General features: G+C 34.0%; 1 protein-coding gene across 1 annotated transcript; it reads right to left on the bottom strand.

The window, feature by feature from the left end:
• Window positions 1-4,674: 4,674 nt before the first annotated feature.
• LOC145005700 (squamosa promoter-binding-like protein 7) lies at window positions 4,675-6,326 on the bottom strand. Its single transcript, XM_078964814.1, has 2 exons — window positions 6,312-6,326; window positions 4,675-6,204 (listed from the first exon to the last, which is right to left on the bottom strand). The coding sequence occupies exon 2, from the start codon at window positions 6,023-6,025 to the stop codon at window positions 4,835-4,837; it is 1,191 nt and encodes a 396-aa protein (XP_078820940.1). The 5' UTR covers window positions 6,026-6,204; window positions 6,312-6,326; the 3' UTR covers window positions 4,675-4,834.
• Window positions 6,327-22,108: the final 15,782 nt, after the last annotated feature.

Here is a 22,108-nt window from a genome sequence, read left to right as displayed (position 1 = left end):
GTTGCTTATGTCAATTGTATGCTAGTTGTAGGCTTAATGCTTTGTAAACAATATTGCATGTATAATTAGAAAAAAAAAACATAGATCCAAAGCATTTGGGGTTGTCTGTGTACCCATAGGATGTTGTAGTATACTAGAATCCAACACTTACCACACCCAAACCACCTCAACCCTAATTATCCTGAGTTGAACCCGCGTCCGACTGAATTTTAAGCATGTGTTCGGATCATGCTTCGAACCCAAAAGCCTTCATCAAACAAGAACAGGAAGCGAGGCTCTAACACAACCCTCAACCTGGATCCATCCACAAGCCTGTTATTCCTCACAAAGAAGATGTCGACCAACTGTTGGAAGTTTCTTGAACTCCCAACTTACACAACTACAATTCAGATGGCCACTTGGGTCATCTCTTTTCTTGATTGGGATGTGAAACTTGCCCTAGTTCCATACCCGATCCAACTCCTAAAAATTATGATTGATTCTCCCCCACTTGGATTCGTGAAAGCTCTCCCATCCCACAAAACTTGATGGATTCCCAACCCATCTTATCTTCATATAACATCAACCGACTATGATATGAGTTTAACAATACAAGCGTTCCATTACTAGCCGATCTTGATGATTGCCCAACTCCTAAAATCCAGAGAGATACTCCCCGAGATCCCAACAACCCGATAACCCTAAACGATTCCCATGATACAACACCAAACTCTGAAGTCCTTTATGCTGGTGACTAAAGACTATAACTCTTGCTCGGAACTGGGGAATCTTCACCCCAACTCCCTGTCCTCAAAAGAATCTCTGAATTCTAACCATCTACAACCCTTATGATTATAAAATTCCCTTGACACTTCCAATGACCAAACGAACTCATGTGGCTACTATCTACATCTACTTGCTACTGTTCCTTCCCTAGCAACAGTAATGATTGAACCCAAAGGTTCGTCCATGGACAACTACCGATCATACCAGAACAAATGCTAACACGACTGAACTCTGACTTTACTGGAGAACTAACCAGCTAATCTGACCATAAACCTTCCAAACGGTACACCTGAATTGACCCTACCAATGGATCAGAACAACAACTGAACAAATTGAAACCCGCTCAACAAGATACGACTCACTAATGACTCTTGGCATGCAAAATGGCATATAACAATTTTTGATGATATAACCCAGAAAATAGCAGAGAATCAAACCAGAGATAATACTTACCCAAACCAATAGAAAATTCCAAAGCAATATAAATACATATAATAATCAAGCGAAGAGAAAAAGATAATATACCCGCAATACCGTCTGAAGAAATCTTGACCCTCTCTTCCCATTGAACTACTTGTGATGGAATCTGAGCTGCCCCAACCACAAAGCGGGGGCAATTCTCCCTTATATGACTAGGTTGATAACAACGATGGCATAATTCTACCTCCAATATGCATTCTTGGCGGAGGTGGCCCTTCCGTTCATACCTACCGCACTTAGACCTAGTATGCACATCCTCATGTTCCCTTTCATCCTTCATGTAACCACCACGGCCCCTCGGGTCTCTAAAACTAGCCATGACAACGCCCTACTGCTCAGATCATTGATCCAGACCATGTGTTTGCTTCCTCTTCCTCAGCTGCCTATTCGAACAAATCTCCTGCTCTTGGGTTACCCCGACCATCCCACCAACTGCCTGAACACCCGAGGTTCGACCTTCAAACCTGGCGACTAATCTATCAGTGACACCCCCAATTATGTCAGGTAACTCCTCGCGTATGGCTCGCGAAACCTCTGCGACAATCCAATCATGGGGTTGATTCCCATGAAAACGTGGTGCATAAACCACCTTTGATCCTAAATAACAAGAGCTAACAATATGATCCTCCTTCCTGAAAGATTCTAAGGACCTACAAGCTTTAGGCTCTAGATGAGCCCCCAACTGTCCCACTACAATATCAATTAGAAAGGCCCTGAGATGATCATCCAAGAGCTCCAAAATCCCTTCCTTGACTGAACCAAAGATCACAGGAGTCCATTCCAAAATACCGTGGGTAATCTCCGATGAGATGAACTCCCGCATGCACTCATTGATCGGCTCAGCACCTGCACCTGATCCTAAATCCGAATCCGAACCTCCTCGCCGAGTGCTCGTCACCATATTGGAAAAGAATCAGACAAATGATCAGAAAGCACCCAAGAATCCTCATCCCTCAGGCTCCCTAGATTCTTTGAAACTTTCCCCGATTCGAGTATGTATCATGTGCTTTCAGTAGTACAAGCCCAATAATACCTTTCACACATATCCATACTTTCCTTAAGAATCATCCCAAATACTCTAAGTCACCTTCTCAAAACTGATACCCAAATACTCGCTACGAAGCACGACCAAACCCACTAAAGCACTACCTAGACTTTCCTAGGCTCCTGACCTCACCCTGCCATCAGCTACTGAAAACTCCCCATAATGTCAGTTTCCCACCTCATGAATACAATCACATGCAACAATGCTTAGACAATCCTTCGAGTAACAGACTCATCCCTACAACAGTTATAATCAAATGAGAGTTGTGTAATAGGGTCAAATCCATCACTTTGAGATTATTCAATCTTTTTTACATGTGACTTAACATATTTACTTAGCAGCCAACTCCCAGTATATAAAAGTCCCACAAAGCACAAAGAAAGCAACATTCATGCAGTAACATTCTAACCCATATGATAACCAAAGAACATCTAATCTCACATTCTGCAATTCATGCTAGTAACTTCCACTCTCACTGCCAATTTCCTTACGCATACAACTTATACCCAATCTAGCATCTCATGCTTCCCAGGTTACAAGGCATCACATATCAGGCCAAACTATCACTAACTAATCAGAACAAGCAAGCAAGGCTACAAGCTTATACAATAGGAATACAAGGCATCTATCCTAACATTCTATCATGTAAAAACTGAGCAGGTCCGTAGCCCTAACTAGCATATGATTCACAGATTTATAAATCAAATCATAACAGATAACATGTATGGTTATTTTAGGAGAACTTACTCGAGCTCGGCTGATTGCAAGACACAGACTCCTCCGACGACTTGAATCTTCCACCACCAAAAACTATATCTCGACTGTGTCGGAGGTCCACCAAACACGCCACCGAAATCGACATCCTTTTCATGGTTTTTCACATGCGCCATATTAGAAGAGCTTGCTTCATTTTCGGACGATCTCTGTGAAAGTCCGAATCGCATCGACACGTGTGCCGTCTGACCAATTTCTCTCCATTCACTGAACTTCAATCAAAATAGAAAAAAAAAACAGTAGCAACTAAGTAGTGATTAAATGAAATTGCATTGAGATTTCAACTAGCGTTTCGATACAATTTCAACAAATTATGAGAGGGAAAAAAACTAAAACAAAATCGATTGCTGAAAATAATTTCATATTTGGATCGGTGATTAATTCCAGATCTGGACGTTGTGATGTTGATTTTGGGGGAAATCGAAACACTCGATGAGCGAATCATCGACGGAGGAGGTGGAGATGATGAAATAGCATAGATTATCTGACACGCAATAAAGAAGATTGTTGAAGGAAACACTAGAGAAGAAGGTCATTGGGAGAAGGAAACCAAATCGTGGGTTTATGAGAGATAGATAGATTAAGATAAAATTTAATTGTATTTTTGTTTCCAATAATACTTATTTAATTATGATACACCCAATTCTTTAGTGTTCTACTTATTTACAAAAGCCCTGTCCTATCTTAACTTTTTTTTTTTTTTTTTTTTTTTTTTTTAATCTAACATTCTATTTTTAGCTTTCCGGTTCTCGGAAAAATATAAATTCTCAAAGGATCGTTAATAATAATAATAATAATAATAATAATAATAATAATAATAATAATAATGGGTTAGACTTGTTTAAGCTCATGGTTAAATAATTATATTGGCCGATGGATCTTGGGCTCACCGAGCAATTAGACTAATGGAATATGGAATTGTCTTGCCTCTACCCAACTTATGTTATAATAGCCCTTTCGTATCAATAAGGCGATCACACACTTTTTATTTTAAACAATCCAAAAACAAGTGTAGTGTTTTGGTAAGTTGCGAAACATAATTTATTTTATGTCCATTCCCAACTAATATTGAAAACTTTGGTTTTCATTTACTTTGCTCCTTATAATACACTTGTTTCTTAAACAAACCAACTCCAAACCTATTAAAAAATTGCTCAATGATTTAATAGCAAGTGATAGTCACAAGCCGGTTATCCAATTTGGATAGAAATACAAAACAAACCGGTTATCTAATTTGGATTCGGTTCCGATCCCGAAACCATATAGAATGAAAATCGATTTCTCTTATGGGGTCAGATTTAATGGATCATATTCAAGATGTTGGAAACCTTATTATGACCTGATAACTGAAATTGGTTAAGAAGCAAATTGGGAAAAATCCAATCCAAACAAGATTAGACGGATCATACAGTCCACATTCTTTTTCATTCAAGAACTAAACAGATTTACAACTACACCCTAAAAACTATCCGACATGGACCATTAAAAAACCAATTTTTATGCACCTTAATGGGGTTGGTACATTTGGGCCAAGGCCCAACAAAAGTCACTTTTCGAGTCCATCCAAAGTGAACTACAAATAAGATAACACTAGTTGATACAATAATACATAACATAACATAACATACAATTTTTTTGTATTTGAATTCTGAAATGGTACAAAATCCCTTATTAGGTGAAAGTGAAAGACTTGAAAAGAAAGAAAAACAATTACACAAATTAATTTTTTTTTTTTTTTTTTTTTTTTTTAATACAGAAGAGTCTCCTGGGCTAGACTTCTCCTTGGTGGACAAAAGGCCAAAATCCAAAGCTGGAGCTAGCCTGCATTAGGTCAAGCGTCATGGTCGTATGATCGTCATCGTTGAATCGATCCCACATTTGTGTGTCAGGTGGTGTGTGGATCATATTCTCAATAACTTGTTGTTGAGAACCATTTTGATTCCAGCAATGTCCGACAACTGCAGTTGCTCGATTCGCAGCAATAAGGTCAGAAAGCGCAGCGCTGCATCTTAACGACAGGTCGCCGGAGGACATCCAGGGTTCAGTTTTCGGTGATGACAGAAGAGAGAGAGCACATCCTGGCTTCTGCAGGTATGCAGGCGGTGACGTTGGTGATTGTCGAAGTTGCCGTTCCGCCATTAAAGTACCTTGAGAATTAGGGAAGTTTCGAGGGAGAGAATTCGGAAGGGTACCCTTTCTTCTTCTTTGATTATGTCCTTCAAGTCGTCTTCTGCAACTCCGCTTTGCTTCATCAAACTCCGTCACGCGATGAAACCTGCTGCACTGTTGACAGAATCTCTGTTGAAGCCCCAAGACCATAACTTTTGGAGCCTTTGAATGAATTTCACACACCTTGTGCCTCCGGTAGTACTCCTTGGTGTTAGAAAGCGCCACGCCACACCCCTCCACCTGGCATCTCGGCGCCACCGCCGCCGGGGAAGACGGCCACACGGTGATGGTGGTGGTTGTTGTTGCGGTATCAGTCAGGTGATACGGATACGGTGGTTTACCTCTCTTGGTGGAGGATGATGACTCCGCCTCCATATGTCGGTCAGGTGCGACGGAGTTGTCGCAGTAGTGTCTCTTCCCCAGCTTCAAACACATCATGTGCGGGTCCGGCATCCGCTGGTGGATGGAATTCGACCCGAAGCCGGCGTTGTTTTGGATGGTGGTGTTGCCGGTACTGGTCATACCAAATAGAAGCGCGTGGACCACACTCTCCTCCGTTCCCCTGGCGGCAGCGGCGGCGCTTGAAATGCTACTGGTGTCGTGATTTCCCCAATCATAACGTGTAACAGAAGCAGTGTTAGTAGTAGTGGTAGTAGTAGTAGTACCAATGTCCCAGATATCCCATGCATTGTTTGCTGCGAAATTACAATTCTGTCCCCCGCTATCACCACCACCACCGCCATCGCCGCAGCTGCAACTAGAACTGAAAGAACTCCTCCATCCGGTTTCCATTTGTGGATTTGTGAGAAAATTGTGAGGGAAGAAGAGTAGAGTTTAGTGAAGAAAGATGTGGGATGTTTGTTAGTATAAAAAGAAGCAAAGATTATAGAGCGAGAAAGAAGATAGGGAGTGGTGGTGGTGGTGGTACAGCAAATGGGTGGCTGGGGGCGTAAGTGCTCAAAAAAGAAAAGCTGCAAAGATGCACAGTTTGTATGAGAGAAAGAGAAGCAATTATTTCAGAAAAAATATCCATTTTAAACAAATATTAAAAAAAAAAAAAAAAAGAATATTGACATACATTGTATTTTACATATAAATTCTCATTTTCTTTAACATCAGAGCAAGCTTCAAATTATAACTCCGAGAATATAAAGTGTTTTAATGGAAAAAGAAAAAGTAATATAACTATAAGTGTTTTGAAATTCAAACATGTCATAATATACCTAGTTGGAGAACACTAAAAAGCAGGTAAAAGATAAGTCGTTATCGTTAGTTCGTACTATGTATAATTTACAATAACAGTCTTATATTTGTTATCATAAACTTTTATGTAATAATTTTTTTTACTAGAAGAAATCACATTAATATCAAAGTCATATGTGGCTAGTTTGAATGGAGAGGAGAGAGACAAGGGGATGAGTGGTGTCCCTTTTGGGGACAAATGAGTTTTTCATTTTATTTTGATTTATTTCCTAAAATTATGATTGAGATGTGTCATGTATATGCAATAATGCAACTTTGGCTTGTGTTATATATATATATATATATATATATATATATATATATATATATATATATATATATATATATATATATATATATATATATATATATATATATATATATATATATATTCAGGTTTATTTGAGATTATTTTAATTTTGTGAGACCGTGAGATCAAATTTAAAAATAATTTTAAAATGCAAAATAAATGGAAAAATCTAAAAATTCTTTTTTTAAATATTATTTTCGGAATTTGAATTAACTAAAAAAATTTTAAAAAAAAAATAAAAAAAATCTCGTTTTTTTTTTTTTGAAAAATACGTGAAATACACTGACATATTCTAAACAATAACTTTAAAATGCAAAATAAATGGAAAAATCTAAAAATTCTTTTTTTAAATATTATTTTCGGAACTTGAATTAAATAAAAAAAATTTTAAAAAATTAAAAAAAATCCTATTCTTTTTGAAAAATACGTAAAATATTCTAAATAGAATATTACACTGTACATATTCTAAAAATAATTTTAAAATGCAAAATAAATGGAAAAATCAAAAAATTCTTTTTTTAAATATTATTTTCGGAACTTGAATTAACTAAAAAAAAAATTAAAATTAAAAAAAAATAAAAAAATGCGTCTCACGGTCTCACAAAATTAAGCTGTCTCACATGAACCTAACCCTATGTGTGTGTATATATATATATATATATATATATATATATATATATATATATATATATATATATATATATATATATATATATATATATATATATATATATATATATATAAAGCTTAGGAATAGTAAACTGGATATTTTTTTAGCAGAAATGGTCTCTGCACTTTGCTCCTCATTCTTTACCTATTTTGACATTTTTGGTTCTTGTAATCAATATTTTTACACTTTTTAGGAATCTTTTAATATTTAAAGTTTGACCACAAAACTTTAATAGTTTGACAACTTTGATCCATTTTTCTAAAAATTTGCTAATTCCTACCCCTTTAATTCTTTAAGCGTTTTGAAACTTCTAATCCTTACAGTCAAAACTTTTACATTTTTTCAAAAAAAACATGAAAAAACGGTCTGGGGCAAACTCCGAGCATTTCATCCTTGCACTTTCTATGTCTGTCATATTTATCGATTCGGAAACAATATTGAAAACTTCTGGCCCCCGCGAAGTGTGGGTAACCTTTCTAGTTGAATATTAATATATTGATTTTATTGATAAAAATTAATAAAACTTTACAATCAAACCTTGTTATCTAAAAAAAATGTTATTTTAAAAGAAAATTGACAAGTTAATGATAACGTTAGGCAACGTGATAATGTTGGTTCCTGTAGTTTTCAAAACTTAAATATGATAACAATGATAGAGAATTTACCAATATGTTGAAATTTGATGGTTATTATTTTGAACATGGGATATGATATAATGTTTTGACTTTTATAACTGCAAAATTTAATATGGTTGATGAATGGAAACATTTTATTTTAAAATGAAATGATTCGTACAATGTTGAATGAAGAAAAAGTTTGCCAAAAGTTTTTGGGGAGATAGCGTTTACACTTTTATCTACATTCTAAACTAATGTCTATGTGGAAGACAATGGAGAAGACTCCCTATAAAATTACTAAAGGCATGTAGCCTTCTTTTTAACTTCTTAGAGTTTTTAGATGTAAGTGTTTTGTACTAACACTAAAACCATATTATCAAATTGTACCCCAAGGCCTATAAATGGATGATGCTTCGAAGACCGTTAACTAGTAACACATATAAGCTCCTCAAGAAACAATTCATGGTGATTCAAAAATCACTTTATGAGATTTCATGAATATCCATTGGTGGATAATATGATGGGTTTTAGTATACTACAACATTCTATGGTGCACATACAATCCTATATACTTTGGATCTATGTTTTCACTAAATGTACATGCAAATGGATTCCAAGGCATTAACCTATAACTAGCATGTAATTTGACATAAACAATACAAGATACTAGTTAGGATAACATACCTCTTTGTTGTAGCTTGATTCCATGGAGCTTAAGAGCCTAGTGCCCTAAGTGTGACACCTCAAATGGTTCAAACAACACCAACAACAACCTAGAATAACTTAAGAGAAAAGTCCTTATGATCAAAATCGGCTAGCCCTCTCATATGAATCCTTAGGACCGATTTCTTGAGCTATGGGATCTTTATATATTATGGCTATTAGAGTTGCACCATGTAACTCATGTCTTTTCATATTCTTCATGCTCCATGGGTTAAAACCTCCGTGAAGTATCCATGGGTTACTCCATGGGTTTAGCCCAACATGAAGAACTATGGATCATAAACTCACATATATAAGAATGAATGATTTACACAATCAATCCTCATATATTTAATTAGCGTCTTTTGATCACAAAATTAATTCCAAATTAATTCTTGATCAATACTAATTAAATAATATCATTATATATTAATATACTAGAACTTATAATATATCAATAAATCATACATATCATTTTCTCACAAAAGTCTATCCAAATAGTTCCGATGCCATGCAACCCAAATGGACCATTGCCAAATCGGGTCAAGTACATACCATTTGTAGTTATGGACATAAACACTAATCCAACAGTCTTACACTTGGATACTATTATTGCAAGTATGACTCCAAAACCCGACTAGCAAGCATAGCTCTTAAAAGCCGTTGTCGTACTCTGAACAAATCAATGACGCGTCCATTAGATAATGGATCATATATTCCTCCATTCTAGATATCATATGGACTGAGACATGGATTGTAATCATTCTCTCTGTCCATCTGTTGTTTCCCAATTTCCAATTTATGATGATTGACTAATTGAACAAATCAAATCAGTCCAAGCCCAATCAAGCACTTACGTTTGTCATCACTAAATCATCGAGGGGCCCATAAATATCGCTTTTATCCCTCCAAGGGTAAAAGGAACGGATAAACTTTGACTCATATGCTTGCTTTATATACTTATCAAATCACACACAAAAATGCATTTTATAACACCGAGTTATTGGTGCGTTTTCACATAATCAATGTGTAACTGACTTATAGACTGCAACTTATATATATTGTTTTGAAAAATATAAGATATTATCGTCTCATGATCACTCGTGATAAAATCCATGAAGTGAGTCAAGTGAGCGTGGGTTTAATCCAATACTTGAATCTCATTCCAGAAGCATTCATGAATGTTGTAGCAACTCTTGCTATGTCCAACACCTTAGACATCTACAAACCAACTTCATTACAGTCTTAATTCATATCTATTTCCTACATATGACTGACTGTGGAGAATTTGAATAACCTAGTTATTCGAGAAGTCAAAACATGCAAAGTGAAACACAAGAATAATCGAATCCAATATGGTATGAGAACTTATGAATATAAATAAAACACTTTTTATTTATCACCATATTTATTGCGCATTATTCATTATATAATGTTCCGAATTATCAACCTAATACTTGAATTAAAACAATAGTAATGCCATGATCCAAGCTGCACACTATGTTTGTTCAAACAATAGTTATGTCATACTCCAAGTATGTACACTATGTTTGTTTATGATCCTTACTTTGTGAAATAGATCAATTGAACACAATTCCAATGATGCTCATTTCACAATCCAAATACTTATTGTAAATGTAAGAATTCCAAATTCTTACCATTTACCGAAATCTGTTAGATTCTAAACTTATATGCATTGATCCTCTTGTAATGACTATGCACAAAGTCACAAAGACTTATCAACAGACATTACAGAGTATTCCAATGGAGATCAATTCCATGGAAACAAAGTCTCACATTCAAAGTATATTCCTTTGAACATCCTTCTTGCATTAAGTTTTCTAATCTTACACATATTTAATGAATAACTTCCACCTATGGAACCATTTCCATATTCCATTTTGACTATCACTTCTGAACAAGAGTTGCCTCTTTTCAGAATATGTCAATATGGTCCTTCTAAAATTAACACTATACTTCCATGAGAACCAATCTTTGGTAAACCTCAAATTGTCCTCGACAATTGCTTAATCATTTTAGTCATATCCAATTCTAGACCTTTTCCCCTCTTAATGCCCTAGGCATTTAGAAAATTTAGAAAAGATAAATATTATATCACATGTAATTGATCTTATATCCGATGCATATGATACACAATTCATGATGTCTCACATAAAGACATGATCCTCGACCAGTCTTTTGCTACAATATTTTTTTTATTTGCCATGTTTTCAAAATTTGACTATGAAGAGGGAAGCCGTAATCATAATCGAATTTTGAAAAAGCAATATATATATATATATATATATATATATATATATATATATATATATATATATATATATATATATATATATATATAATTCCCTTATTTTGTACCATTCCAACATAGAATTCATATATATACATCCTTGACTAAAGATGATTAAAATCTCAATCTAAGCTTTTAGAAATTGAAACTTTTGTTTTCTATAATTAACATTGCTAACTCGTAACACCTAACATAATAATTATTAGCATAACATTTATCCTCCCACTAGCTTTGACATGTATCCAGAAATATGCTGGACTTCTGGAAATCAATACGTTATTGACTTTCTTACCAAAGTTCAGATTTCTGATACGAGATGCTTTGATAAGACTTTATCAAAATCATACACCTCTTCTTAGATAGCTTACATGTGTTTCTAAACAATTTTTAGAACTATGAAAAGGGATGTCGTAATCATAGTCTCAATTGTTTAAACCTTAGCCATTTCTCACAAGTCCATGTTAGTGTGTCGGTTAACCACACAAGCTCCATTAACGACTTTGAGAATGCAAATATCAAAATTTCTATCTACTTAAAATCTACTTAGTGAAAGCGTTTCCTCACCATCATTTCCATGAATCGGAGAGAAACCTTATCCTATCCATGTGAATTTGTCATAATCATAACCACAAGACAACTGAGAACTCATAGAACTCACATGCATAGTTAAATTTTAACTGGAATGGGCACAAAAACAAGAATATGTGAACACAATAGGTTACAAACCTCAAGTCGTGTGCTAGTGATAAACAATAGTTTTATTCTCGACGAGTTCTTGAAACTTTTCAATATCTTTAAGACTCCCACTGACCTCTTTACATATAAGATTCACTTTGTCAACAACCATTCCTTAACAAAAAATATTCAAGAGTTAGTGCGGATACTTATCAAGATAAACACTTCACAAAATTGGTCTTAGTTGGTCTTTTTTTTTATACAAAACATCACAACATACCAATTTCAAATGTACAAGAGTAAGAAAACATTTTACTCTACAATTGAAAAGTGTTATAAACCTTCTTAAGATTATGTCACTCAAGTTACAATCTTGGAGTATCACTCTAAGATTCAATTTTGGAACGAAGTATGATTTATCTTTATGATTTATCCAACTCTACAATTCACGATTCCTCTTCTTAGTCAAATAAATGCACTAATATGTCCTTTGAGAATCAATTTTGATATGGTTTCATAATCACTAAGATAATAATAAAACAAGATACTCAAGTACTCTCCCATCTTTTCAGATTGGAGAAACTTTTATCTTTCTGTCTAATTTGATTCTTCTCATTCGTTCTGCCATACATTGCAACTTTTCCAATGTTTCAGAATTACACTTAAACTTGTAAGAATAACCATACTCACTAAACTTTAGTAAATCATCACGAATAGCCTTATCGATCTTTGTGGTGGACCTGACCAACACACAACCAAGTGTACCTGATCTCCTAGTCCTTCACTTGACTCACATATACATGTGAACAAGGAATCAATCTTAATTTTCCAAAGATGAAAATTCTCATTCATCATACAACAGGTTGCATGATTCCAAGTTTCTATTTCTATCCAACTGAAACTTGGGTGATGAGAATCTTTCCTTATTTGGTAAATTATGACACTACCACAAATGAAAGAATCAAATCCATTTTCCAATATTGCTATCAATGGAATCATATAAACAACACTTTTTCATAAATGCCATTGTAAGGATACTTAGAATAAATAAAATCAAAACTTTTATTTTATTTAAAACTTGCAGAAAAACTTATCCTTTACAATGCAAATGCATATGAAAAACATGTTGTTATCTATTCCTAACCAATATATCATAACTCTTAAGCAGCAGCTCAAAATTCTGATCTTTACGATCAGAATCAACTTACTCTTCTATTAAGCTTCCTTTGATTCTTCAAAACATCAAAATATAAACTAGTCACATCATGAGATAAGAATCTCTAAATAGGAACTTAATAGAGTTAGATAATGGACTTACCTAAAGTAGAGTCATACATTCTGACTTTACAATCATTATGATTCTTCAGGTAAATAGGGCAGCTTCGCAACTAATGTCCCTTCCTTTGGCAATAGAAACATATGGACTCTTTGGTAATGGTACATGGGACTATCTCAGACTTAGCATTTCTCTTTAGCATTTGGTCAACCGGGTTGACTATGGTCGATCCCTTTCCATTGGGAAGAGAAAGCTTTTCTGGATTTCCAATGTTACCATTATCAATGTCCATGCAAGTTTGGGAAGTCGATCTTCCAATCAAATTTGCTTTACCAATGCTCCAAATCATTACTGATTCTGCAGCATCAAGCAAATAGGTAAGATTATTAAGGGTCATGTCATGGTCTGTCATATAGTAGTCCCAAAGGAACTCACTATGTGGCTTAGGAAGTCATTGAAGAACCTAGTCAACAACCAACTTCCTCAAGAATTTGACACGTAACTCTCCCAGCCTGTATATATATATAACTTCATCTCCAAGATGTGAGCACACATAGAATTTGCTTGCCAATAGGGCTTGAGTGTCCTTGAACTTGTGGGTTAGGGAGAACAATTTGAAGAGGTTCAGGAAGTGAAGTATGATTTCCATGATCCAACCACGAGAAATCATATTCATTAGGAAAGCTTGTTTCAAGTGATTTGGGAAGGTCATAGTTGTCTGAACCAGACATCTACAATGGGAGAAATTCAAATTAATTGATTTAAGTCCTTAATATAACACCCAACATGAAATATTAAGGCTAGGACCCAACACAACATTTTTATAACTTGGAAGAGGGATGCCGTAATTCAAGCTATAAAATATTTGAAGGTAGGCGAATGACGATTCACCAATTTCCACCATGAAAACCGAAATAAGTATTAGGTTTTAATTGGATCTGAAACTCCTAGATCTTTTGATATTCATTGAACTTTTCAATGACATGTTTAAATATCGATTGTGCCCTCTCAAGTTTGTGACTGAGATGCCGAGGATCACAAACACGGTGTGAATTACCATGCAAATATACTTGGTACTCTTAATTTTTATCACCTAATCGATGTGCCGATTAACCACACACGCTCCACCGATCTATGATAAACCTTAAGCCACCCTTTTCCAATCTTGTTAAATCCAAGTTACTGTGCCGGTTAATCACACATGCTCCACTAACGACTTAATCAAGGTGCAAAGTGTAATTTCATGGGTTAGCACCGAATTCACATTTTCCTAAGTAACTAAGATTCGGAATTTATAAGTGATTAGTTACATAATATTTATCATTTTACTTTTAATAAAGGGAGAATTAGAGTCATGTCAAACCTATTCGACTAACGACCATTTACCAGTCAAGGAAGCGGTGGATGAGAGTGGACACCCATTAAACTGCCATTTTATAGGTAGTAACCTTATACCCCTTTATAGACCGGCTTCGTGAATGAGGCCTACTAACGGTAAGACTGACTTTGTTCTTATACATATATATACATACATACATACATACATACATACATACATACATACATACATACATACATACATACATATATATATATATATATATATATATATATATATATATATATATATATATAACTATTAATATTATAATAGTATAAGGGTTGAATTTTAGCTTTTAAAATTCTAAAGGTTTAACTTGGAATTAAAGTATTCATGGGGAAAACTTTACAAATTCCAAAACTTGATGGCAAGTTTTGAACAATTCAAAAAACTTTTCAATTCCATAATTTATGAGTTTAATATGGTTTTTATGAAAAACTTTTCAAGTTCCATAAATTGAGGACAGGTTATGGAAAACATAAAAAACATTTTATGATGACATTAAAACTAGAGACTCTTCCATTTTCATAACCTATGACTTTTAATGACACTTTAAAAGAAAAAGCTCTTCATTTTCCATAACTTGAGGACTAGTTATGGAGTTCATAAAAACATTAAGATCAAATTGGCAATTAACACAATAATCAAGTAATTTTTCTATGAACAAGATCAAACTCATAAGTGAAGATAATTCATATCAACATTTTTCAAGAACTTAGCTAATCACATAAACTAAAACAAGTCTTGAAACTTTGACAATTATCCTTTATTTGGATGAGAATAAACATTAGCATAACATCAAAATCAAATTGTATGAACAAAAACACTTTGTGGTAATGAATCTAATCCAAAACAGGCCAAAAGAATAAATTTTTTTCCCTGAACAATCACCACCTCATGGTAAGTTTTATCACCTCATGGTGAACTCGCAGATTCCAAGAAAACGATTTTTCTTGCAAATGGCATCAAGTATAATTGAAAGCAACCCATGACTCTGATACCACTGATGAGTTTTAGTATACTACAACATCCTATGGAGCACATACAACCGTATATACCTTGGATCTATGTTTTTACTAATTATACATGCAAATGAATTCCGAGGCATTAATGTTTAACTAGCATGCAATTTGTCATAAAAAATACAAGATACTAGTTAGGATAACATACCTCTTTGTTGTAGCTTGATTCCATGGAGCTTAAGAGCCTAGTGCCCCAACTGTGACACCTCAAATGGTTCACACAACACCAACGACAACTTGGAATAATGTGAGAGAAAAGTCCTTATGATCAAAATTGGCTAGCCCTCTCATATGAATCCTATGGACCGATTTCTTGAGCTATGGGGTCTTTATATATTGTGGCTATTAGGGTTACACCATGTAACTCATGTCTTTCCATATTCTTCTTGCTCCATGGGTTAAAACCTCCATGAAGTATCCATGGGTTACTCCATGGGTTTAGCCCAACATGAAGAACTATGGATCATAAGCCCACATATATAAGAATGAATGATTTACACAATCAATTCCCATATATTTAATTAGTGTCTTTTGATCACAAAATTAGTTACAAAATAATTCTTTATCAATACTAATTAAATAATATGATTTTATATTAATATACTAGAACTTATAATATATCAATAAATCATAAATATCCTTTTCTCACAGAAGTATATCCAAATTATTCTGATGCCATGCAGCCCAAATGGACCATGCCAAATCGGGTCAAGTACATATCAATTGTAGTTATGGACTTAGACACTAATCCAACATAATAATATTCAGATTTGTACTTACGAGGTTGAAAACCTTATTGCAAGTTTTGTTGATAATGTTATTATCAACCCTATTTCATATAATCTAAGTACACCTAGCGATCTCCTTATTTGGACCAAACCCAAAATGACTTAGAATTTAGACATGTGAGAGGCTATTCCTTCAAGAAAATGATGGATAACCTAAACCAAAGGATCATTAGATCCTACATACATACCCTTTGTACCTTTATTGCCTTTGTTTTATCTATAGAACCAAAATACATGGATGATGTCTTATAGAAGTTTAATTCGATCATTGATATGCAATAAGAACCAAATCAATTCTACACGTATGTAACATGGTATCATTTGCCTAGTAGACATCCATCATATGGTCCAAATAAGTGGTAAATGGGTAAGTAGACATCCAACATATGTCTTCATGCAACCTATAAGGATATAAGTTCATTGTATTATTGCAATTAAAAAGTAATAAGAATTGCACACATCTTTAGCAACTAGAGATCTCCTTGCTTGAGATTGAGTTATTGTCGCCTTCATTTGGATGAGAAGACTATAGTAGAATCCATCTAATAGTATCACATTCAAGAACACTACGAAAACAAACCATCAAAACCCTAGGAAAGGGGCTGGAAAAATCGAGAACTATAAACCCTAAAGGGTTTATTTCTTGTCCGTCTTTAAGAGGAAGGGGAAGGACAAAATTTCTAGCAAAAAATGAGCATATCGGGTTTGATCTCTAGCTCCCTATTTATACGCTTCCATTTGCTTAATCCTAAAGCAACTTAAAAACCTTAATATGGCTTTCCAAAATTGTCTCATCTCCCTCGGGCTTCTAGAATGTTCTAATTAATTAACTCATTTCATTAACTAAGATTTAGTTTTTCGAATTAATTTATTCTTAATTAATTCTAAAATAGTTTCTAATTAATTTATCATAACATGACAACTTAATAAACTAATTTCTCCTAAATTCTTTTTATCTTTTAGTTTCTCAAATGAGTCTTGAGGATAACCCAAAAGGACAATGCTATTACCAATAGTTATTGTAACGTCCCAAACATTTAACCTAAAATTTTGTTTTAAAATAAAGTAATTGCTTCCAATTTCATTCTGAAAGATAGATAAATAACCATTTGTTTTTAGTCGGCAAACCATAACCAAATCAGAGTAACAAAAGAGAGTAAATCAAAAGTACGAAAATCTTCAAAAATGCATCCATTGATGCAATGCAATCAAGCCACACCCTTTCCCTTGCTACCAGAACAACCTAAAACATTTAAACTTAAATGGTAAGCACGAAGCTTAGCGTATTCCATAATATCACACATAACAATATACATACAATGCATACCAATAAGGAATCGCAGTTACTGTGTCGATCATATCGGGAATCTTTGGTTCTCAACTCTGATGTTGATCCACCATCAAACCTGACTATATTGGGTCTCATCTCCTGTGCTGATCTACCTTAACCCCTACTGAGTATCCAGGCTCTCAAGCCCCATGATGGTCCGCCTTCAACCTCAAACACAATATATTGCATAAAAAAGAAACAACACACCAAAAAATAGGTAAAAGACAACACTATCCTAGTTTCCAAATCACAATACTACAACGTGTCTATATTCTATCATATGAAGGATATATATTGCACACATAGTATAGTGAGAAAACTCACCTAAATCCAGCAAAAAGAACCTCAACAACAATATCCATAATGAAATGGGTAACACAAACCACCAAATAACAATTCATCTGAGTGACACTACTGATGTGAGGTAGACAAACTTCTCCCTTTCTGAGAACCTAAATACCATACCAATAACTCTACTTAAATCATTTCCTGATACTACGTATGTCGTTCTTTTTTTATACTTTTGCTTTCATAAACTTTCTTTAAGTATCACATTACGCACACACATAACTCTAAACCAAAGCTTATTTCTTATTTTAAACACTCACACCCAAGCAAACTTGTAAGAAATGATGTAGATTATGTTTTAATAGTAAAAACTTAGTTGAAAATTAGATTTCACAAATCAAAAGTATTTACAAAGTGTAGCTCATTAGTTTGTGAGTTCTCGGGACAAAATCAAGTCAAAGAGATGTTGTTTCTTGGTTCAAGGCATCAATACAAGACCAAACGATTTAAGGGTATCAAGGTCTAAAATGGATCTATACTCTTAGAAAAAGAAGCAACCTCATTATTTACAAAAATCATGCTATATGAGAGAATTTGCCGATTTTAATGCATTTTGAGGTTATATTATTGGTTCTAGTTTTCCACACTTGATATCATATGTTAAAGGGACTAAAATACATATTTATTAAGATACATAAAGGTCTAAAACTCATCCAACTTGACTGAAAACAATTTAGAGCAATAAATCCCGTTAATTAGCAATTTCCAGTGGTTTAAGGGTCACCGGAGGCTGCTCCGGCATCTATAATAGCAAGGAAGAAAGGAGAAACATGATAGGGGTGAGGGAAGGCTAGTACTTACATTAAGGTGACTGGAAAGTCGAAGAAACGAGATTTAAAGCTCTCCTTTTTCAGAAAACCCTAACTTTATCAGCATCTTCTTCACACTCGTTTACTCTTACCTTTGAATCTCAAGGAGGAACAGGAAGCTTTTAATTGTTTAAGAGGAACGGTACTAAAGTATATGATCGAATCCCTTTTAAAGCAAATGGGATTTTCAGGTCCAAAGAGCATAAGTCAAGATTTCAATTTTAGCAGATTGTGTCCCTAAAGTTTGACATGCTAGCAGTTTCAAGCCCAGACTCGATACCCTCTTACAAAATCGGTTTCTAGAAATTTCCCAATCTGTATGGACTTATAATCCTATTATTATTATTATTATTATTATTATTATTATTATTATTATTATTATTATTATTATTATTATTAAACTTTTTAAAGAATTTCGTACTAAGAATCGAGAAATAGATGTTACAATTGACCTTGGACATTCTTTCCAACAGTCTCCCCACTAGGAAAAGTCATAAACTATACGAGCTATAATACTTTTCAAATAATCAACAAAATGTATGCCATGTAATTCAACTGCCAAACTTTGATCAAATCAATATTTAACACCTAGATAAATGATAAGCTATTCCTTTGTTCTACAAGATATCTATATGAACCTGAGATAAGGATAAGGGTAAATCTCAGTGTTCAAGATTATGTCTCTTGATAAAGATTTGTAAACACCACATCAGGGTAATAAGTTAAACATATCAATCATGCTTCAACCAAGGACTTTAGATGTCAGCACCAAATCATTAAGGGGCCCATATATATTACTTCTCCTGTTAGGGAAGTAGGAGCAATAAACTTCTACTAGATTGTTTTCAACTACTCTTCATTTCATACACGGACATACCCTTTGTTATTACCAATTACATATAACGTTATAGCGGACCAGTGCATAATAGATTTGTAAAGCAAAAAAGTCACATGTATCTATATTTGAAGAATAATAGATGTTATCATATTATAAGTACTTATTACTTTATATCAATGTTGTAAAAATCCCGATTAATCTCCGATTAATCCTAGGTGCTACTCGACCGATTAGAGGCCGTCTAGCGATTAATCCTTGCATACACAATGCCTAAAACAGTAGAACCCGATTAAATTTTAACACTTTGAAGAAGTTATATCTCAACAGAAACTATTTGAGGTATGATTACTGTTGTATTTATCATATTAACCTATTTTGTTATGATATTTGTTGTATTTACAAACTTTTATATGATATTAGTCATATTTAATTTTTTAAAATCTAAAAAATAGTAATTAATGGTCCCGATTAATCCCTCGATTAATTTCCGCCTAGCCGATTAATCCCTTAACCTCATTCCATCGACTTGCTAATGTCAAGCGATTTTTACAACCTTGCTTTATATATTAGTTAGTCTCTAAGTTCAGCTTATTCCAATTCTTAAATCTCCATTAAGTACTCATGAGTGCGAGTCACATCCTCTATGTTTTGTTCAATCACTATGACCAATCTACTTATATTCTATGTCAATCTTAAATCACTACTTACTTCTAAGAGTATGACTGACTGTAGAGGTTTTAGTAAATTAACAATGAAGAAGTAGGTTCCAAACATGCAAAAGGAGAACATAGTGATAAGCTAATGAAATGATTGTCATGTCTATCATATATTAAGATCGCTACTTAATAATAATCAAATCAAATAAAGACTTATATTGCTTAAGTTCCCAAACTTAAAACAAAATAAAGTAAATTTTCTCAAGACAATTCATTTGCAAATACAATTCCTTTTTACCATGTCTAGCTATCAAACGTGATCAATAACATTGGCTTATAGAATAGATCAACAAGTTTTCCTTCCGATATGACTCTATTGACTATGATGTCTTCATATTTGATTAACATTCAAATGTGATGGAACTTACTAAGTATACCTTATGTAAGATTGTGTGACTTAGGATCCTTACTTAAGGTAAAATCACGCTTAAATTTATAAGAAACTTCAAAAGGACCATCAATTCTTGAATTGAATACTGACCACTGATGAATCTCTTTTAACCACATAGTGTTCCTTTGCTGTCTAACTAGCTAATATATACTCTAAGTTTGTTGTTAAGTCCACTATGGTGTATTACTTGTTTCTCTTTCACACTACACTTCACCATCTATAAAGTCATTTTCTATAGCTAAATAGTGAACTAGGACATGAGCATTACTCAATGTCATGCCATACTTTATAAGCACGGACTCTTTTAGAGTTCAGCAGGTCGAGTTTTGTCAAGATTTTATATAATCAAATGAATCGCTCAGATCTATCTCAATAGATCCTCACATTCATCACAGGTGTTTCTTATCCCATGTGTTTCATAGTGAAATAATTCCTAAACTAAGCCAAGGTTCTACACTTTGCAAAGTTTATCATTTCCTATGAATTGTACATTATCCATGTACGGTATAAGGGTGACAACAATTCCCCCACTAGCATTGACACACACACACACACACACACATATATATATATATATATATACACATACATACATACATAGATATCCTTGTTTCTTGAAGTTCAAGATCTTAAAATCTCCCATTAAAACAAAGATTCTAATTGCTCCCACTAGATTTGACATATACATAACTCATATTCATTTCTTGAAATTCAAACTCCTTAAATTCTCTCATTGAAGCAAAGAATCCAATTGTGAGCTGCTCATTTTAGTCCTTAAATGAATTTCATAAGCTTACACATCCTTTATAACCGATCGTGGTTTGAATATCTGTTTGTTCTTATCCATGCTTGTCTTTTCTTGAAGATACCTTATAATGTTTTACGGCCATGTGTTTGATTAACCAAGTTTCATACATACATGGATTGGATCTCACTTTCCATGTCCTCTTTCCATCATGTAGCCTTTATGGCTTCCCATATCTAGCAGACTTCGAATTTTACCAGTGACTTTTTTACCTCAGTAATATAATATCTATATAACTAGGAGCATGCCATACTCTATCATATCTGTAAAATAGAGATTGAGGCATGGCAATTTCCTCAATAGAACTTTTAACCTAAAATTATATTCTAGGACTAACATTAGGTCTTTGTTGGTTGACTCTTAAATCTTATCAAGATCAATATGGCTCCTACTATCCCTTTTAGATATCAACCCCCTCTTTTGAAAGATTTCCCTTCAAGAGAGAAACACTTTGTTCTCATAGGTTTGATAAACAACTACTTGAAAGTCTTGTTGAGATATCCAACAAGATAACATATCTCTATTCTAAGTTCTAGATTGTCGAGCGCTTCATGATGAGCAGAGGCCTCATATTTGTAGACTTCCATATATGCTAGTGAGGAATGAACCTTAATCCATATCTCGTATAGTGTCCCATAAACCTT

This window comes from Lactuca saligna, chromosome 7 (genome assembly GCF_052625555.1).
Source record: "Lactuca saligna cultivar CGN05327 chromosome 7, ASM5262555v1, whole genome shotgun sequence".
NCBI classification, from domain to species: domain Eukaryota; kingdom Viridiplantae; phylum Streptophyta; class Magnoliopsida; order Asterales; family Asteraceae; genus Lactuca; species Lactuca saligna.
This window is presented reverse-complemented; position numbering and strand designations above follow the sequence as displayed.